The sequence below is a fragment of the Gastrolobium bilobum genome, unplaced genomic scaffold (assembly GCF_033153095.1).
Source record: "Gastrolobium bilobum isolate Gb01-03AN ecotype WA unplaced genomic scaffold, APGP_CSIRO_Gbil_v1 utg6815, whole genome shotgun sequence".
Lineage (NCBI taxonomy): Eukaryota > Viridiplantae > Streptophyta > Magnoliopsida > Fabales > Fabaceae > Gastrolobium > Gastrolobium bilobum.
The window spans coordinates 408548-430000 of record NW_026899262.1 but is presented as its reverse complement, the minus strand read 5'-3'; the positions used below and the strand labels follow the sequence as shown (position 1 = coordinate 430000).

The window sequence follows — 21453 nt, the reverse complement described above, 5'->3', positions numbered from 1 at the left end:
CAAAGCAAATGCATTATGACTTACCTTTCCAAAAAATCACACATGTTTAGGAAAAATCAAACTAGGAAAAAATACTAAAATAGTTTTGACATTGCTATTAAAATCAGACTGAACTAGTCAATTCATCTAAAGAATACATATAACTACAACTACTAAATCACACGGCTATATATGTTTGCAATAATGCATTCTTCGGCGTCTATAATAGTATAATTCACCTAAATCCTTTTATCAAAGCATGTTTCAGAGCATAAAGTCCACTAGAAAAATCTAGGAGTCCCATGAAAAGCCTGCAATTGGATACCACGGTTGTAGTCATGAAGTTACAGAATGTTAGAAATTAAGAGAAACAAAACTTGGAGAGAAACTTTTATATATTTTTAATGCAATACATCAAAAAATTTGCATTTTTTAATGCAACTTAAAGAACATAGAATTCATGTATATAAAAAAAGAACATATAATTCTCACCAATCTCTCTCACACATTATATTCTCATCAATCTCTCTCACACTTTTATATTGTGGCACTTTCTTTTCTCACAATATTATACACTTTTTTTTTCAAACACTTGGTAGAAATTGTAACATCCCGAGCGCTGACGAGGGCGGGGAGTGATCGCCGGTGCAAAGAGGCACGAACAAGGAGCGGCTCCTGACAGGCTCCCAGTGCGGGGTTACATACACGAATGAATCGAATCGACACCCGAAAGAGAGGGATTCCAAAGACTGTGCAGGTATGAGACTGCACAAATTGGGGTAGCTTATAAGAATTAATTGGTACTACCTATACTAACAAGATGCATCTGCTTTTCGGTAGCCCGGAACGGAAGAACTCCATACTTAAGCGTGCTTGACTTGGGGCAATTCTGGGATGGGTGACCTCCTGGGAAGTTTTTCCGGGAAGTGTGCGAGTGAGGAAAAAGCACACTGAAAAAGCACACTGAAAAGTCTCGTGTTAGTATGTGGGGATAGTCATTGATTCTTGAAGTGGCCGGGCGTTACAGAAATTATATATTTTACTATGACATTAAGTATCCTTATCTATAGATGGATTAACCCACTTTGGTGTCATCTTTATTTTTAGACCATGACTTACAAGATAAGATCTCAATTCACAGCGATAAGAATACAACTTATAGGATAGGGATAGGGAGATTCTAGTAGGCAGAAGACTGTATTTGGTATTGATTTGGAAAGAACTCGGAGGCTTATGGTTTAAACGCTCTTATAGTGCCATTGTTGCAAATTCGAACTATGTTTGTGAGAGATAAAATATGGCAAATGATGTGTCATTGTGTAAATCTCAAAAAGTTATGTGAAATACAAAAAATCACTTGATTCGGACACCCGAGTCAAAAGTTATGACCTTCCGAATTTTTAGGGTTAAACTGTTAACTTTTTTGTGTCAAGTGTGAACATAAGATAAGTCACGTCTAGAAAAGGCATGAATGTTTCATGGGTCACGCCTAACTTAAGCGTGAATGGTCACACTCAAATTGGACATAAATATGTGCAAAAGATTCATAAATTGATTCAAAATAATTATATTTTCGTATTTATTTATTGAAACAATAATATTTTAAATTTTTGTCATATATATTTAAAGGGAAAATTTATATTTACAACCTATTTTCGTTTACAACTTCTTACAATCATATCTTAACCGTTGATTTCCATCAATCAACGGTTAAGATTTTTGAAAATCAAATTTATTAATTAATTATTAATTCACAATAAATGACAATCGTTGATTGACGGAAGTCAACGGTTAAAATATGGTTGTAAGAGTTTGTAAATTATTTGGGTTGTAAATATAACCCCTCCCATATTTAAATAAGGGGAAAGATATTGTGACAATCAAGTTGTGTTACTACCAAGTGACTACCAATCAATCTTACCGTTAGATCGATTATATTGATCCAACGGTTATATTTATTTCCATTTTTGTATGGTTATGATTCCCCAAATTTAATACTTTGTATTTATTTTCACCTTTGTATGGTCATGATTTCCCATATTTAATGCTTTCACTTTAAATATGGGGAATCATGACCATACAAAGATGAAAACAAATATAACCGTTGGATCAACATAATCAATCTAACGGTGAGATTAATTGGTAGTCACTTGGTAGTAACACAACTTGGTTGTCACAATATCATTCCCCTTTAAATAATATAAATTTTCATAAAAGAAAAATTAGTCCATAAATAATCAAATCTTAATTCAGCTCGCTAAATCATGGAATTTTGGAAGTAAAGGTGAAATATAAAGTTTGCGAAATAACATAGGGACTCCAACCTCTGATACCCGGACACGAGATTTTTTTGAAAATGTGCGTGTCGGACACGTTCCGACACACGTTCGACACGCGATCAACATTTTGGGACATGTGGTCAACTCTCCGACACGCTCTGATACGTTTTTCCGACACGCAGTCAATTTTTTCCGACACGTGGTCAACGCTCGGACATGTTTTTTTTTATTAACTAAAAATAAAAAATATTATTTATAAATCAATTTTTTTCTGTTATGAAATTTGACATGAAAAATTAACAAGGTACGATTTTTTTTTTTTTTATATTTATGTTATAAAATTTGAATATTTGATTGGTTATATGACTCATTATGGACTGTTATATGTATTAAATATAAATTATATTATATATATTAAAAATATTATTTAATATCAAAACGTGTCCCAACGTGTCGAAAAATGTCATTTTTTAAAATTAACGTATCGCAGTGTCGTGTCGTGTCCCGTGTTCCGTGTCAGTGTTCGTGCATCATAGACTCCAACGACAACCCTAATAAATTTAAATGAAAACTATATTTTAAAGGCATGGCGAGATTTCCCCTAAAAACCTTTATTTTTTTTTCTAATCCTTTTCTTTTAATTAGTATTTAAGAAATGAAATGTAAGAAACTGTTGCTACATATATTGGTGAATGGTGATGGTTTTGTACGATATTTTTTTGTTTAATACTGACAATGAACAGAGGAATTTATTTTGAGTAAATTTTGAAAATTAAATACATTATACATGATGGTCGCACAACCTTCACCAGTGTCGTTACATCGGCTGAAGTTAACTTCTTCTATAATGGGCCAATTGTGAGACGGGTCAGATTGAATTAGATTATTCGGAGAACCTGGTTAGCCTTGAGATAGCCCAAGTACAAAATGCCCGAATATGCCAAATAGTACAGATATATAATTATGATTGCATACTTTGAAAATTGTTATTCGTATTATAATGTATAAAACCCTTTTAACTTTTTCCATTGTTCAAATTAAAATGGATCAAAAGAAACCCCTTAAAATTTACGAGATGTTAAAAAAAAAGAAACTCATTACTTAATTGGACAAGTTAAATTTGATTGAAATGGAAATTAGTGTTTGTATTTATGGATACATGATAGAGATGTCTGAAAATATTTACCAAAAGAAAAAAGAAAAAAAAGAGATGTCTGAAAATACTAAATTAGTATCTCGAGCCAACAATTTGCGGGGAGAGGATGAATGTGCTTTGACACAAATATGTGAATGTGTAGACCGTAATAATGGTGGCAAGCCTGAGTGCATGTGAATATTAAAGAGTTTATCCCATCTTTGTTATAGGGGGTACACACACATAGATGAAGTGCAATAGGTGTTAAGGAGATTGTATGCATAGTGAGTGGTTTTATAAGTAACTAATAGTGTGACAGTATACTTAGTGGATAGTTACGTATAATGGAAGAAAGCTGAGAAAGAACAATAGAGTGAACAAAAATATATCTAATAAAGAAGAGAAGGAATTAGTACCATTTAACTAAGAGTTTAAATTATCTTATCTTGACGAAGAGAATTTTCTTATGCAAGTGAGATATAAAAAGACGTGTCATTCCTTCTTTTTCTTTTTTGATTTTTTAGAAAATGGTGGGACCCACATAATTTGTTTCTATAGCATGAGATAAGTTATCTCATACTGTAGGAGATTAATAAATCTCTTTAACTAATTCAGAAAAAGACACACACTTCATAATAAAAATTATTTTATTTGTTATCGATAATAATTTTATATCATTATTATTCTGGCTAGTTAAGGTTAAGGCCTAATATGATAAATTCATACTTGAGGGCCTACCGAGGGCATTACCAAAGGAGACAAATAATGTCTTCCAAGGGATATTTTTCTCTTTTCTCATACACAAATAGTTATTGTACACTGACAATAATTGTAATGCGTCTGATCCCAACAAGGCCAGACTATAATGGTATGGTCTGTCCTCTCTTTTTTTTATTCTCTCTACATGTTAAGAAGATCAAACTCTACTTATGAATACCTCCCTCGCTTACAAAAAAATATCATCACTCTTTTATTGTTTCTATGAGTTATTACCCTTTTCATTTGAAGAATCATGGTAGCCATTAAACATTACCCACTATTGTCTATTGACATACAACATTTGGAAAACTCAATAAGGACCTTGGTCAATAATACCATTGCTACAAAAAAATATTCCTATATGAACATACTATACCCCTGTGAGATAAATACGAGGTTCTCTTAACCATAAAAGAGTTCAATTATTAACTCTTGATGTAATATTCGAAGTTAACATTAGCAATAAAAAAAACTTGATTAAATCAAAAACTAACACTGTAACACAGCTAAATAAAAGCAAAAGATATTTACCAAAAAGCACGTGGCAGTGAGAGTGGCTTCGATTCCACGAAAGCTGGTGCATTGATATTGCAGAAGACTTGCACACACAAGATTGGCCCTCCCCTGAAATATCTTCCTTGTGTCTTCTTCTATTGAGTCGTCACAAAACCCTAAACCCAGAATTTTAGTGTAAGTGTAGGGTTTCTGATTCTGTTTTTCTCATCGCACCATGTTAACTGCAATCCTCAGAAGAACTTGTTCCACACTCTCAAGGCGTGCTTTCCCCGCCGCTGCCGCCATTTCCACCTCCGTCGCCGGTGGCGAGCTCCGGCAATTCTCCGTCTTCGGAGCGAGGTCCTTCCACTCGAAACCGGAGACCTTGAATTTCCGCGCCTCTCTGGCTTCTCGTGCGGAGTATGCTGTAGCCGATTTCCCGTACGAAGAAGGGTCCAAAGGGAACAGCGATGAAGGCCTTGAGATCGCAAAGCTCGGGATTTCTGAGGAAATTGTCTCTGCTTTGGCCAAGAAAGGTATCGTCAAGCTCTTCCCCATTCAGGTAAGATTCCTATTGTTTTTTTTTTTTTTTATCCAATCTCGTTCATGGAAAATATGATCTGGGAATACTAAACTTTAGTGTATAATTTAGAAGTTTTGCAACTATAAACTATTGTTAACTTTTGTTTTATTTTCCTTTTTTTTAATTAATTTGTTAAATTATAGAGGGCTGTGCTGGAACCTGCTATGCAAGGTCGTGATATGATTGGTCGAGCTAGAACGGGAACTGGGAAAACTCTTGCTTTTGGGATACCCATCATGGATAAGATCATTAAGTTTAATGCTAAGCATGGGTTGGTTTTTTTAAACAACACTTGTTCCTTTCTTATACTTGAATTTGTAACTTGTTTCTTTGCTTGAATTGAAGGTGGATTAGGTAATTGGTGTTGTTGTGGCGAGGGAAATGTTGATTTGTGTCTTTAACTTTACAAGTTTTTTTGTGGTTGATCTGGCAGACGAGGAAGGGATCCTTTGGCTTTGGTTTTGGCTCCGACTAGAGAACTTGCGAAGCAGGTTGAAAAGGAGTTCTATGAGACAGCGCCTAACTTGGATACGATTTGTGTTTATGGGGGTACACCCATCTCACAGCAAATGAGGCAGCTTGATTATGGTGTTGATATTGCAGTGGGCACACCTGGTCGGATTATTGACCTTCTCAACAGAGGTTCTCTAAATTTGAAGGATGTTCAGTTTGTTGTTCTTGACGAAGCTGATCAGATGCTTCAAGTAGGCTTTCAGGAAGATGTGGAGAAGATCTTGGAGAGGTTGCCCCCAAAACGTCAGACTCTTATGTTCTCTGCAACAATGCCGTCTTGGATAAAACAGATTACACGCAATTACCTAAACAATCCCCTAACCATTGATCTTGTAAGTATGCTGTTCTATTTTAGCCACTGGGAGAATGCTTTGAAATCTCGTTTAGTATACTGGAGTGTGCCTCCTCCCAAAATTAAAATGCAGAAAGTAAACCTAGTAAATGAAGTCTCCTGGGGCACATGAACCACTGTAGATATTGTAACTTTTGAGCGATAAGTTTGATATATATATATATATTGTAACTTTTTTAAAACTATTTTACGGTGATATGGTCATTAAGAAGGAAGAGGAAGTCATACTGTTTGAGATCATCTAGCTCAGTTATTAGGATTTATTAGTTTTATTTAATTGGGAACTTCTTGGTACCGTAGGTTGGAGATTCTGATCAGAAGTTGGCAGAAGGAATTTCGCTGTACTCAATTGCATCTGATATGTATGTTAAAGCGGGAATTCTTCCACCTCTAATAACAGTATGCCTTCTGATACCATCATTTCTTGACTTGTGTGCTAGTTCTGATTAGTGATTGTTATTATCTTTTCTGTTTCAGTAAAAGTATATATTTTAAAATTTATTATGTTTTTTTTCAAATTTTGCTTGCTTATATATTAAAAAAACTAATTAAGGAACCATGTTACAAGACTTGCTTTTGTTGTCTCACCTGAATAAACATATATATCCTTTGATAGGAACATGCAAAAGGAGGAAAGTGTATTGTTTTCACTCAAACAAAACGTGATGCTGATCGATTATCATATAGCATGGCAAAAAGTCTTAAATGTGAGGCCTTGCATGGAGATATATCACAAGCTCAGAGGGAAAGAACTCTTGCTGGCTTCAGAAATGGCCATTTTAATGTTTTAGTGGCAACTGATGTTGCTTCACGTGGGCTTGATATACCTAATGTTGATCTTGTGAGTTCCATTTTACTATTTTTTCCCTTTGAAAAACAGTTATCCAATCTATTTTATTCTGTGTTTATTGATAATTAATTGAAGTTCAAGAAAAACTTTCTTATTTTCTCTGTGAAGTTTCTCCTTGTTTATGACCTTTTCTTCTTAATGTTTTTTTTGAGATATTTGTTAACTATGTAAGAGCAAGTTGTGCACATCATGTTGGGATTGTCTATGATTTATTACTGTTAGAATGTTTTGTTATTTTATGAACTGAATCCTCTAAATTTCCACTTGCATTCATTTTCATTTGAAGTTCAGGGAAAGCATGTTTTAGAAATCAGTAAATATCTTCTGATATTGTGCTGTATTTACTCAATTTTTTTGAATTTTGCTTTCCAGAACAAATAACGCATCATCAAAATTTGCACCGCACTTTTTCTGTGCTTTAGTAATATTATTAGGTATTCTGTTTATGTTGATAGCGGGAAGTATTCGAATATATGAACCTTCATTCTTCTGTGATTTCTTGAGCTTTAAATGGGGTAAATTTCCTAACAAATGCTCAGTTTTTTCTTGAGCTTTATGACCTTTTCTTCTTAATGTTTTTTTTGAGATATTTGTTAACTATGTAAGAGCAAGTTGTGCACATCCTGTCGGGATTGTCTATGATTGATTACTGTTAGAATGTTTTGTTATTTTATGAACTGAATCCTCTAAATTTCCACTTGCATTCATTTTCATTTGAAGTTCAGGGCAAGCATGTTTTAGAAATCAGTAAATATCTTCTGATATTGTGCTGTATTTACTCAATTTTTTGAATTTTGCTTTCCAGAACAAATAACGCATCTTCAAAATTTGCACCGCACTTTTTCTGTGCTTTAGTAATATTATTAGGTGTTCTGTTTATGTTGATAGCGGGAAGTATTCGAATATATGAACCTTCATTCTTCTGTGATTTCTTGAGCTTTAAATAGGGAAAATTTCCTAACAAATGCTCAGTTTTACTTCTTAGCAATTCAGTAATGCTTGTTTGTTGAGTGTGAAAATTAGCATCTTGGTTGCAAAAGGAATCATTGAATTAAAAACCAACATGCATCATAAATTATCTGGTAGAATTTTCTCATCTAGGTGTATTCTTGCACTGTTCTTTATGGGTTCTGTTTATTATTCTATTATTTTTGGAACTTTAACTTCTGTTTTGTTGCTTTCTGTATTATTGTTTTGTATGTATGTAGTCTTTGTCAGTGTTTTATGCCTTACATTGTGTAATATGTCCTGTTTATATACAAATACTTTGACATAGACAATGCTGTATTGTGTCATTTGATATTATATAGGTGAAGTTTTTAACTTGGTTTTCCTCATATAGGTAATACATTATGATCTTCCCAATAACTCGGAGATATTTGTTCATCGATCAGGACGAACAGGTCGTGCTGGTAAGAAAGGAACTGCAGTTCTTGTTTATACAGATGATCAATCCAGGGCTGTTAAGATTATTGAGCGTGATGTAGGCTGTAGATTTAAAGAGGTGATCTCTTTGCATCCTTTCCACTTCCTTCTGTCTATAATTTTTACTTGAAGTTGTACGATGTTTATTATTAGTTTTCTGGTCAATGAAATTGAGGCTACACTAAAAGGTAGTTGTCCTCCCGACCTTAAATCTCACCCTGTCGGCTCTAAATGGGATTTGAACAAATGAAACTCCCAAGTTAGAGTAGTTGATGTTGAACAATTAGGGTTCCCATTTAGGGTGCCTAAAAGTTAATTATTAGGTTGTGACTAAGGTTGAACTAAGTACTGATAGAACTTGAGTTGCTGAAGATCTAAGATTCTTACTTGCAAAGTATTCCTTTATATGTATGCGGCCAGTGAACTACTATCGTTTATTGTTATAATCAATCTTTTGATACTGTCACGGTTGCTTCCCTCTTCCTATGCTAAATACATTATGGGTTAGTATTCTTTTTTAATTTATAATGATTTCCTGATTTTTTTTTTAATTCCAATATTCATGTTTATCAGCTACCAAAGATTGCTGTTGATAGTGGATCTGCGGATGCATTTGGTGGCATGGATGGTGGCCGATTTGGTTCTTTTGGAGGTACAAGGGATCGTCGATATGGCGATACAGGTTCTGGCCGTGGTTCTGGATTTGGCCGTTCTGGGGGCTACAGTAATCCTGGATCTGGCCGCTCTGGCTATGGAAATTCTGGTGAAAGGTCTGGTGGACCAAATTATAATCGTTTTGGTCAATCAGGAGGGGGATTTTCTGGTAATTCATCTGGTGAAATGAGTAGATATGGTGGACCAAGCTCTGGTCGTTATGGTGGCTCTGGTTCAGGTCAATCAGGAAGCAGATCATCCAATGCATTTAAATTTAGTCGTCCTGGGGGATTTGGTGGTTCCGATGATTCTGGTGGTTTTGGGGATTTCGGCTCAGGTCAATCAAGTGCATTTGGTGATTCTCGTGGCAGTGATAAGAACAATAGAAGAAAACCATTTTAGCGTCATCAATATGATAGATTCACCATCTTCATTTCTTGATGGTTTAGTTCTTGTAGAGTTTGGTTTACTGTCCTTTCCTCTAAAACTTACAGGCATCTAGGCTAATCCTTCTATCAATAAGGATTGGAGGTTCTATATTATCATAAGAATCATACGTTCTATGGGCAATGCATTTTTCTTCTATGGGACTTTCTTTGTCTTTGTCTTTGTCTGAGCCTCAGCTCCATTGTTTTTCGCCTCAGTGTGTAAAGAGAAGAAAAAGAAAAAGGGAGGGTTGTATTCTGCGGGTTCTATCATTCTCTTCGTTTGGCTTATTATCTCCTCACTCCCCTTTTCAACTGTCGGTACATCATGATTCTTCTGAAAATGTGTGTATGCACGGGCAGTTTGAAGAGGCAGCATTATGAAGGAGTGGTGATTCAAATTATTTAATGTATTTATATCACATAAAGTACTTAATGGACAGATAAAGTTTCTTAGAAAGCTGTAGGGTGCTCTGCCTTTTTATTTTATATTAAAATTTTGTTATGCAAGAATATTCTCATATAATATGTAATATTACGAATCAGTGATGTATTTTTCGCCCCCTCAACCTCGATTGCATCTGGGGTTTGATAAAAATAATTAACAGAATTAGGTTGATTAAATCCTGCCTTTCCTGGAGATTGTATTTTGCCTAGGACAAGGGAGGGACAAGGAAATAATAAAATGTTAAAAATATGTATAAAAAATACAGTAACAGGTATGGGAAACTTATAGGACCGCGTTAAAAAGAGTTCAGGAAACTGCAGTACTAAAATATATTGGATTTTCAGACAAATACCTCGTGAGTTGAATATAATATAAAACGGATCTTACACAGCAGGCATATAAAAGTAAATATTCAGATAAAGTTACATTATAATCACAACAGAGATGAGTGCATGTACGTTTCCGTTAACGGTGCCAAATTGCTAATCTTGATTCTCTAACAAAAATGAATAATAAAAATAATACTAGTTTATGCGACAATTAAAGACACAGCTCTATTATGTTTGCACCTCTGTAAATTATTTACACAAGCATAAGTATAATCATTAATTCACAAGAAAACAATCAACTCAAGTAGGAGGAGGAGGAGGAGGAGGAACTAAAGTCTACCATGTGCTAACAAATATCACATGGATTCTGGATGGTACACAAACTAAAATGGCATAGCAAGTTTCCTTTGTAGCTTCACATTTCTGGCATTGTGTCATCTACACTTTTAATTACCAAGAATTGGGAGTTGTCACTTCTTTCTTTTCTTTTCTTTTCTTTTTTCATGAGATAAAAAAAGGGAGAAAGGGAGGGTGTGTGTCTTCTCTCTCTTATTCCACTCCATCAATAGTTAAATGCCGCATATTTACTTGTGATATTCTTTCATGCAAAAATTCCAAGCTAACCATGCCGCCCCAACAGCAGGCTCCACCTGTTGTACAATAAACAAAAGATGTTAAAATATTGAATTTCCTTACTTCTTATGCTTATATGCTACTTCATATCTAAAGCCATGATGTGCTACAAAAAAAATTAGCTGATTTTAAAATGTCAAATACTTTTTAGACACTCACAAAATTTTGCAATTATATTACCACTCACTTATTTCCCAAGCATGGCTCCAAACATTCCTCCACTATCAAGTCTTTTTGTTTTCTTAATTTAGTGATGAGGGAATGAAAAAACAAGGAACAATAATCATTAACCTTATTTTTTGTATCTAGTAAACCAGAATGCATCAAATCAAATGTAAATAACAAGGAAATGAAATATGATCTTATGCAATTTGTTTTCAAATATGGTTACTAACCCCTAAGCAAGGTGATTGAACCATAAAAAAAGGAACCTGTACTAGAAAATATAAAAGGCTACCAACTAAGAGCTTATTTGGCACATATTTTTCTAAGGTAAGAGTTACTTTTAAGTTAAAAGTTTGTTTTTTTTTTTTAAAAAGGGCTAAAAATTGAATTTAAAAGCTGTTTTGAGGGTTTTGATGGAGGGAAGATGAAATAATTTGTTATTAGGATGGATTATTAGGGTAAATAGTAAAATTAATAAATACAATTTAGAATAAAGGTGAAACTGGAAAATAAATATGAGAACTCTCAAAAAACTAATATATATCTTAAAAGGACTCCTTTAAGGAGCTTTTAGCTTCTTCTTTTTCTATTCATTATAACAAAAAAAAAACTCTTTTTATAATAGGAGCTTTTGTAAAAACATGTTTGGCAAAGCTTCTGCTTATAAAGAGAAGAGAAGCTAAAAATAAGACTTGACAAAATAAATGACAAAAAAATGCTGACCTTGGGTCTAATAGGAAGTATCCCAGGGAAGTGTTTGGAAATGCAGTTTATTACTTCTTTTCCTATATCCCACCTCCTATTTGCTTCAAGAACACCGCCAACCATGACAAGGGGAAAAGTATCCTTTCCATCTGCCAAAATTACAGAGCATCAGTCATATAGATTCATGAATAATCATCAAATAGGCCGGGCGCAATATTCATAAGAGATAGAGAAAAGATCAAGAGCCCAAGTTAATGACCAAGGGATCAAGAAGCCAAGTCAATTAGTTCAAATTTTATTCATACTTTCAATACAAGATAGATTTTGCTGTTTTCAAATGAAATACTGCACCTAATTGTGACTTAGAACCACGTTAAGATCCACATGCAATTGCAACATCAAGGGAAGATTTAAATGATGTTTTCTTGTCAGGTACAAAGTGCCAGAGAAAATACTTATGTTTGTATCAAGAATTTGACAAATTCTGGGAAGCCTAGGTAATAATATGCAGACTGTGAAGCATCTCAGATATCAAGCATAAAATTAAAAATACAAATTTTAGAAGGTTCAGGACCTCCCTAAATATTTCATAAATGTCAGTTCAGCTTTTCCAGCAGTTTCACAGCTAAATCTACCTAAAATCAAATTGTTATCTCACAAGCTTCATTTCTATCTTCTGCATATTACTTAAGATATGAAATTCAATACTACACTACAGGACTTAATTTATAATTTTTGTATAGATGAGTATAAATGTCATGACCTTAAAATAAAAATAATTAAATAACGCCTAACCTTGACCACACAATCCAAGTCTCTCTACAACAGCTTTGACACTTGAAGCTAGCTCTTGTACAGATTCTAGCAAGATCTTATTTGCAACCTCATCCCCATTTTCTGCACAGAACACTACAACTGGAACAAGTGCTGCAATACGGGCCCAAGAGGGATCTGCATAGGTCCACCTGATTTTCAATGAAACAAACAAAATTTTGAGACCCTATATCCTGCTCAATTGAATGAACCAATTATATTTTCCTCTCTTTTATTCACAAGTCTTAACAGGATTCCAGAAACTGGTAATTGAAAAGGATTTTTAAACACAACATCAACAAAAGACAACAATCAATAAACAAAACACAATCAAATATTCTTTAGACTTTTGAATCAATTCCACAAACTTAAAACAAACAACATGCATCACAATGCAACCATAGTTAGCAAATGCGGATTGCGGCATATCGCGGCCAACCCCGAAAAACGCTATAGCGTTGTAGCGGGTTACGGTTGCAGAAATAGCAGAATAGATATATGACAAAAATAATGACAGAAAGACAGAGATAGCAGAAGTGACAAAGAGAGACACGGATAGACTAAAAAACCCTTAAATTTTTAGTGTTACATATTTAAATTTAGGACAAAATTGACATTTTGCCTTATGACAGCAATATGGCTGCAAATGCAATCGCAATGGCCGCTATTGCGTTCCGGTGCAGCGCGGCGCGGTTTCTTGCGGCGAGGCACCACAACGCCCATACGGCGCGGCTCGCGGCGCTATTACAGCGCAATTAACTACTATGAATGCAACATCAAACAGAAAATACCAAAGGTGAACATAGGATGAAAAAAGTAATGAAATCAAATAAAATTACATTGAGAAAATTACTTCAACATATATTTTCTCTTTTTTGAAACATAAAATCAAAAGACTTATTTGCATTTATTATATGGAACTATGGATAGCCTAGGGACTAATGCATTCCAAACTAATTGATTCACAGAACAGATATCATCATTTTTTCTCTATAAACTGCACAAAAATGGCTTCAAATTACAAGATTTGAAAATACTAGTTATTTACTTCACAAAAATATATGAAATGAAAGTTTATATAACTAGCATATATACCCGATTAATTCTTCTGCAGAAGAAAGACAGAGCGTTTGTAAAATATTACTCGTAAGCATTGTACTTGGACCGCGACCATCATGTGCTTTTACTACTGCAGTTAATGCCTGTGCAGCTATTCCATATCCACTGCAAATGAAAAGCAAAACTTTCAATCAAACAGTATATGGAATCAAGTACAGCTCTTTCTATAGCTTTATAGCCATATTACGAGTGATGTCAATATATCTGATATCAGATAGACAAAGAGCTTTTAAAGAAAAGTAAGGTCAGATCAATTTACAAACTTAAAGCCTTTTCCAGCTAACTGGATTCTCCATCTGTCTACTACACCTTGTTACACCAAAAGCTCTTTTTCATGGCTAAAAAAGTATAGAGAGGGCGTAACAGAGAGAAGTGCAAAGAATAAGCGAAAGAGAGAGAGAAAGATAAGACAAAGAAATAGTTGCAACGGATTACCTGCCCCAGTCACCTAAGACAGGTCCTGCACCTGCAGCCCTTGCTTCTTTTCCATCTTCAGTAAATCCATATGCAATGGTCCCTGTGCCAGCAATTAAGACACATCCATGAAGTTTACCCATAGTTCCACTTGACAAAGCAGCCACAGCATCATTCCGAACATATAACCTCACGTGGCCTGGGAATATATCCCTGTTTACATCAGGTCACAACACACTTTAGCCTCTAAAGTAGCAGAGAAACTGTAATGAAGATTAAATGACACAACATATTTAAAGAACTGAACCAGTAAAATGCACAAATAAGTTACAATTTAACCAAAATTTCAATTCTTTACCAATAAGTTCCCTAATTCTATTTAGTATTTACTTCAATTCTTTAAACATACAGCTTTTGCAAATTCAAAAGGTGAAGAAACCCAGTATCATTCAATCTATATAAAATTGAAATAATGGAGTAACAGAACAATACAGGAAAACTAAAAGTAGCAGAGGTTACGTAATCACTCTCCTTTATAAATGTTGAGTGCTGCAGTAACCTATTACTCATGACAAGATTAACTCAGTTTATCATCTATATTGTTGTATTTAGGAAGAAAATTCTCTTTCCTAAAATATTATGATAAACAACTTAGACTCAATTGTATGAGTACCAATTATCAATAACATTGAATCCACCAATTTTCGACAGCAGATAAAATGGGGGCATTATCGGAAGAGGTATTTCCTTTCCTTCCATAAGTTAATACATTACAAAAACTAATAGACAGATCATCAATCTCATTAGAAACAAATAAAATTTACTAATTCAGTACTTATAAAAACTAACAGATAAATAGAATAAATAAATTTGTTTAGTTTTTTCCAAAAGCAAAAGAGTAATAATAGCAAGGTATACTTATATAGAGCAACCTAAGCCAACTGAGAATTCTTTGTTGATCTGTTGGATGGTTAACACCAGATACAGCCAAACAAACAGCTCGAACTGAAGATCGTTTTGAACCACACTTTGAAAGGGCATCTGCCATAACTTGCTCTAACGTCTCCCTTGCAGCAATTTCTGCAGAGGAAGTGATTAATGGTAACAATTAATGGTAACAACTAACAACATGACTTCTTGCAATATGATCTTCATTCTATTATCACAGATATAATTCATTAAAACTGCAGAAGCCATCAAATTTTGTCTGTTGTTTATACACGAATTTAAATTATAAAAATAAGCCAATGGCGTCGCTACAGGCGTACTTGTCAAGAAAACATAAGTTATCAGCAACTTTTGTTTTTAGTGGAGGGATGGTTAAATTAAGATATTCATTAATATGAAATAAGATAGAATGCAGTATGGACAAAAACACTGTTGTCTGAATTCCATTAGAATTGCAAATAGATAATCCTATCACAAAGTCAATGACGTAACAGTATGCAATCTTTAAATCCATTAACAACTAAAACCAAAGAAGGTACCAAATAATGCAGCTTTTCATAAATGATGAATTTCCACAGCTTTGTTGTAGGTAACTTACATCAGTAAAATATTTAGATTCATAACAAAACAACCACTTCCTCCAGTACACAAATGCTTTTGTTCACCAAATTGTCAAAGCCAAAACCAACATCCTCCAACGGTATGCAAAATTTGGTTTCTCTTATTCTCCCCATTGTCCCCAACCCACAAAGAAATGAAATTGAAGAAAGGATACACTAAGCTTTAGACGACCACACATCATTCAAAATGCTAAAACCCGCAACAAAAATTGCTACAGAACAAGCTAACAGACATCCCAACAAACCCAGAAACAAAATCAAATTTTGAAATTAACCCACAAAGAAAAATAAAAAATGTTACATTGTTTTTACTTTGTTCACTGTCTTTTAAGAATTTACAATTTGTTTTCACCGTTATCTTTACAAATTCTGGAAAACAAAGAAATAAAGTGAAAAAGGTGATATTTTTACATAGGCAATTGAATTACCTCCAACACTATTGTGGTTAGAGCAACCAGCAACAGCCCTTGCAAGAATAGGAAGAGATTGGAGCTGAGAATGAGAAAAAGGAATCAAGGGCATGCAAATGCAGACAGTGGAGGTTGTTCCACCATCCAAACCCAACAAGACACCATTTCCACCATCTGAGACAGACATGTCATCCTCAAAATCCCAGATTTCTCCATTCCTGTACCTCTTCATCCCTGCTGCATCAAGGACCACCTGCTCGTTTTCCTGCTCAAGCGTCATCAGCCAGCCACTATTTATAAATTTGAAGAGAGAGAGATCAGAGTTGACTGAAAAAAAGTAAAGGATAAAGACAGGGCTAATGGGAACAACAAGAAGAAGACCATAAAAGATTGAATTTTTAATGATGGGGTATCCTTTAAATATGCTTAAGTTTCTAATTGGGACGGCAACAACAGCAACAACCACTCTCTTCCTTCTTGTCCTTTTTTATGGGTTTGATGTCTTTGCAAAACCAAACCACAACAAGAAACACGCTGAGAAAGACTCAATTTTTTTATTTTTTATTTTGGCTGCACAGTCAAATCTTGAGTAGAGAAAGATAGAATTTTAGCTGTTTATGCTTCATGGGGTAGAAGGAGGGACTGAATCCCAAATAAATGAGATCTGGGTCAGTTATAATTTTTTAAATAGGTGATGAATATTGTAAGGATCAATTAGTATTACACTCGCTATTGGAACAAAGAGAGAATGTTAAAAAAAATTTGAAGAGAGAGAAAATATTAATTTAATGGTGATTAGATAGATAGTAAATAGGTAGTGAAAAATTTTAGTAGTGAAAATATCCTTTTTTTTTAATATTATTACTTAATATTAATATTATTATCAATCAATTTCATCGTTAGATCGATTATGTTGATTCAATGGTTATATTTATTTCTATCTTTGTATGGTTATGATTCCTTTTTGATATTTTATATTTACTTCTACTTTTTTATGTTATGATTTCTCATATTTAATGCTTTTATATTAACTATGGAGAATCATAACCATACAAAGATGAAAATAAATATATCCGTTGAATTAACGTAATCGATCTAATGAGAAAATTGATTTGTAATAACATAATAGTAATTACAATATCTTACTTTTTTTCAATAATGTATTAGGTGATAATAGACTTCTAATATTACCTGTTAACCTGTTTATTCACTATTTTATTATAATTACTTCAAATATTACTTAATATGAATAAAATTAGGGGTTTGTATCTCTGCCGTTACTCCACAGTCTTTCTTGTCTTCTTCTGCTGACTTGTCGAAATAACAGAGGCGATGATGGTGTCAAATCTACACTTTCCAAATTCTCTTGATTCTCATCTTTAAATGGAAAAAGTGTGTGTCATTTTAAATGACAGAAAGTTATGTCATTTTAAAAGAGATACAGACATAGAAAATTTGAATTTTAAATTAAAAAAAACCATTCACTTTCTCTCTCCCATGATTTCTGTTTTTCTGTATTTATATCTCTCCTAAAATGACATAACTTATGTCATTTAAAATGACAAACACCAAACCCTCTTTAAATATACATATATAAATGGGTAAGTCTTTAAAAATGAATCAAGTGAAATCAAATCATACCCAAAAATGCCTCTTCAATTTGAACTTATCCGGTTCAAAATCTTTTCATTCAAAAATAAAATAAAATAAAATACATTATGTTTTAAAAATTATTATTTGATGATGAGGGTAAAGAAGAAACATATATATAATAGGTTATTAGGAAAATGCATTTATCATATTACATGATAAATGAGTAGTTATTATGTTAAGAAAAAGATAAGATAGATTTATTAAATAATGTATCCTCTTACATTTTTAATATTATATAATTTTTTTTCTTAATATAATAATTATTCATTTATCATGTAATATGACAAATGCACTTCTCAATAGTTATTATTCACGGAGAATTATAGGGTAAGAATTCATGATTCGTCTTATAATATATAACTGTTTTTTTATTGTATATGATAGAATATTATAACATTCATAATTTTTTTCCTATTGTATCCAATCCGCTTATCTTATTTATTCCCTATCATTTCATATTCACCAAAAGGGACCTAATATCTTAATTGAATTCTATATAATGATAATAATTTTAGGTTAATTCAATATATATATGCAAAAAGTTAAAAATAATTTATTATATATAAACTTTAAATGTATATTTGTATTATTCATTAAAATATTCCAAAATTGTATAGAATCAATTGATTTAAAATTAGGTGTCTAAATTTACACTTCTTGGTGGTTTAATTTATTTTTTCATTTTTTCACTTATTTATCTCTATATCGGTTTTAAGTGTATTTTGTAAGAACCCGCACCGTTAATTAAGGAAATTAAGTAATTAATTATGTTAAATTAGGAAATGATTTCATAATTGACTCTAATAATTATTAAGAGGCTTTAATAATCATGATAAGTGATTAAGAATGCTGAAAGTCGCTTTTCGGAAGAAAAGTGCAGATACCGGTTCTACTAGTCGGAATAAATGCGTACCAAAAAAGTATTCTGAAAAATAATAATAAGTACATGATAATTACTAGAATAATATGTATGACTTGTAAAACGAGTTTCAAGTCAAAATAATAAGAACTGGTGCTAGAAACTGATATTGGCTATGAAAAGCGCGTACCGGAAAGGTGCTCCGAAAAATATAATAAAAATATGATAATTCTTGTAAAATTGAGTAGGTTAAGAATCCTGAGTTTGGGATTAAAATGTTAAGCGTAACAATTAAAGTTAATACTGTGTGTTTTATTGTTAAACCGCTATAAATACTCTTCTTAAGGCACATAACCCTAGAAAACAGACTTTGAGCGTGAGTTCTTTGTGGTGGCTGACCATAAATGCTCTCCTTGACCTTCTTCACCATTTCTTGAACAAGTATTCACCTTTGATGCTTGTTTCATCATTTTAAACACTTGGTGAGGGTGAGAGTTAGCCTTAGGGAATGTATTGTTGGTCGTTTTCTGAGTTTGAAGGGCTGTGTGAGGAAGCTTGGGTTTTGACTTGGTGGTTTTGGGTTGAGAGAAGCCTTGTCATGGCACTTGGAGGTCCAAGTGGTGGCCTTTGGTGTTAAAGAACCAACCTTTGTGGTGCTATTTTCGTGCACATCTCTGAGTTAGACTTGAGGGGCTGTGTTAGAGCTCCAAGAGCATCTCCATTCTCTGTTTTGAGCTTGTGGTATGATCATCACACTTTAACTTGAGTTCTTTTGCTTAAAAATAGAACCTTGATGCATGTAAAGGTTAAAAGATGATAACTTAATGTTGGAAATGCTTAACACACTTAGAAATGCATGCTTAAGTGTCTAAAATCAGTAAAAACCCAACATTTGAAGGATATCTTCGCGAAATGCAGAAACTGCATTCTGTCGCGAAATATCCGGATATTTGCCCGTGAAATATCCGGATATTGATATCCGAATATGGATATCCGGATATGGGGATCTGGATATCCGGATATTGGATATCCGGATATTGACAGTGAGATATCCGGATATTGGATATCCGGATATGTCCCTGAGGAATATCCGGATATTCTGGGATTTCGTAGAACAGTAGCTGTGTTGTGTGTACAATAGGCTACTGGGGGTTTGTGGACCCTAGATTGTTGAAGTTGAACTTCTGTTTTAATTGAACTAAGTCAGAATCATGTGATTAAGGGCTTATGGCTTGTGTGAAGCCTTAAGACGTAAAACGTAAGGAAAGGCGTTGTCTTTATGTGGTATGCTTGTAGAATACGATTATTGATGTATTCTTGGTCCATAACAGATTGTGATACTGCTGTGTTTGGGCTTTGAGATTGAGTGGACTCTTGGCTTGGATAGCTAGCTTGCAAGGTAAGCTTTCGTGTCCTCGGTTTAGCCATGTTGTGGTTCCACCATGTTCCATGGGAGTATGGTTATATGCATGTTGTGTTACATGCTTTTGATGTTTTGGAAATACTGTTGAGCTGTTATATGCTAGTGCCTTATGATATGCATGTGGTGTTCAACCTATACGGTAAGCCTGAGTATGTGGTACATACAAGATGGTGAGGCTGTGGGTGAGGTGCAAGCGGTGTTCCTTGTACTACATATAGGTATAGACGTATTCCTGCATTTCTCTGGCCAGTAGAATAGTTTAAACACTCATGGCATGAATATCTGTTGCACTACATAGTTTTGGAACTTATATTGATATAAATGCTTTTAGAACTTATATTGCACATGTAAGTGAGCATAGGGTGGAAGATCCTTGAGGACCCCTTGTCTTACTGAGATTTTTAGTTTAGAGATCTCCACCCACGTTTGGGGAATGCTTATTTCAGGATCAGGTAATGTGGGGGTTGAGGCCCCAGGCGACAGGAGGCTGGAGCTGAGTTAGATATTGATGATATTATATGCTGACTTGTTGGATGCTGGATATGCATGCTGCTTTTATGCTTGAGCTTCATTTTATGTTTATGTTTATCTTGTTGAGAAGCTGTTGAGTTGGTGAGTATTGAGATTGTCCATGCCACTTAGACTGGGTTATGTCTTGTTTTATTTGGAGTTGTATTAATGTATCATGATATTGTCCGGATTACGTGATGTAATGCCATGACTTAGATACTCACTTTATATTTATATATTGAGGTATTTCAGTAGATGTCTTATTACAATTTACATACAGGCGATATTTTATGAAATTGATTAAGTAATCAACTTGGCTAAGTATAATGACGTCTTAATTGGAAAAGAAAAAGATATTCCACATTTTTAATTAAGCGCAACTTAATACGATAATATGATAACATTACCGGGTATACACGGGTGTTACATATTTGAATTTTCTTCATTTTGCTAAATTTGGTTTTCTGATTTGAACTTGTGTAAACCATTTCACTAAAACTCATGATTTGAAAAGAAGTAAATTCACATGAATGCATTCTATTTTTATTATTCATATATATTGCTATTCCTACATTTTTTTATATGTTTCTAAGTTTATGCTACTCCTGACAATGAAATCTGAAACCTCCATTATGGATAGTTTCACTAAGCATTATATGCTGGAAATGTGATCTTTAACATAATATTTTTTTCAATGAAATTAGGCTGATCGCCATTTGTGTGTCACAGTTTACATTGATGTAATAATGGCTAAAGTAAATCAGAGGGAAAAGTCTATTACCCCTATCGAAGTGGAAACTAAATATAATCAAATAGTCCGTGCCAACCGCTATAAATTAAAAAAATAAAATCACGAAACATGAGGTTCATGATACATGAGATGCATGAATAACCGAATTATGGGAACATTTAGTACATGAGATATTTTTTTTTATCGGAATTTTTTTTTCAAGAA

The 21453-nt window shown here is 33.6% G+C and overlaps 2 protein-coding genes across 2 annotated transcripts; one reads left to right on the top strand and one right to left on the bottom strand.

The window, feature by feature from the left end:
* Positions 1 to 4786: 4786 nt before the first annotated feature.
* LOC133288967 (DEAD-box ATP-dependent RNA helicase 53, mitochondrial-like) lies at positions 4787 to 10007 on the top strand. The gene is made up of 7 exons (XM_061486808.1): positions 4787 to 5209; positions 5374 to 5501; positions 5664 to 6075; positions 6396 to 6494; positions 6712 to 6936; positions 8288 to 8449; positions 8944 to 10007. The coding sequence occupies exons 1-7, from the start codon at positions 4883 to 4885 to the stop codon at positions 9424 to 9426; spliced, it is 1836 nt and encodes a 611-aa protein (XP_061342792.1). The 5' UTR covers positions 4787 to 4882; the 3' UTR covers positions 9427 to 10007.
* A 430-nt stretch (positions 10008 to 10437) lies between these two features.
* LOC133288994 (uncharacterized) lies at positions 10438 to 16693 on the bottom strand. The gene is made up of 7 exons (XM_061486846.1): positions 16072 to 16693; positions 15008 to 15155; positions 14097 to 14288; positions 13638 to 13766; positions 12525 to 12694; positions 11748 to 11878; positions 10438 to 10876 (listed from the first exon to the last, which is right to left on the bottom strand). Exons 1-7 carry the CDS (start codon positions 16331 to 16333, stop codon positions 10811 to 10813), a joined length of 1098 nt encoding a protein of 365 aa, XP_061342830.1. The 5' UTR covers positions 16334 to 16693; the 3' UTR covers positions 10438 to 10810.
* Between the last annotated feature and the right edge of the window lie 4760 nt (positions 16694 to 21453).

What these genes read in the sequence shown, in the direction of transcription:
- LOC133288967 (XM_061486808.1), top strand. Translation starts at nt 4,883, where the DNA reads ATGTTAACTGCAATCCTCAGAAGAACTTGTTCCACACTCTCAAGGCGT. An exon ending in ATCCCCTAACCATTGATCTT is followed by an intron (nt 6,076 to 6,395) that starts GTAAGTATGCTG and finishes TTGGTACCGTAG; the next exon opens with GTTGGAGATTCTGATCAGAA. An exon ending in TAGGCTGTAGATTTAAAGAG is followed by an intron (nt 8,450 to 8,943) that starts GTGATCTCTTTG and finishes CATGTTTATCAG; the next exon opens with CTACCAAAGATTGCTGTTGA.
- LOC133288994 (XM_061486846.1), bottom strand. Translation starts at nt 16,333, where the DNA reads ATGACGCTTGAGCAGGAAAACGAGCAGGTGGTCCTTGATGCAGCAGGG. An exon ending in GTCTTAGGTGACTGGGGCAG is followed by an intron (nt 13,767 to 14,096) that starts GTAATCCGTTGC and finishes TTTCATTTGCAG; the next exon opens with TGGATATGGAATAGCTGCAC. An exon ending in ACTTGGATTGTGTGGTCAAG is followed by an intron (nt 11,879 to 12,524) that starts GTTAGGCGTTAT and finishes TAATTTTGGCAG; the next exon opens with ATGGAAAGGATACTTTTCCC.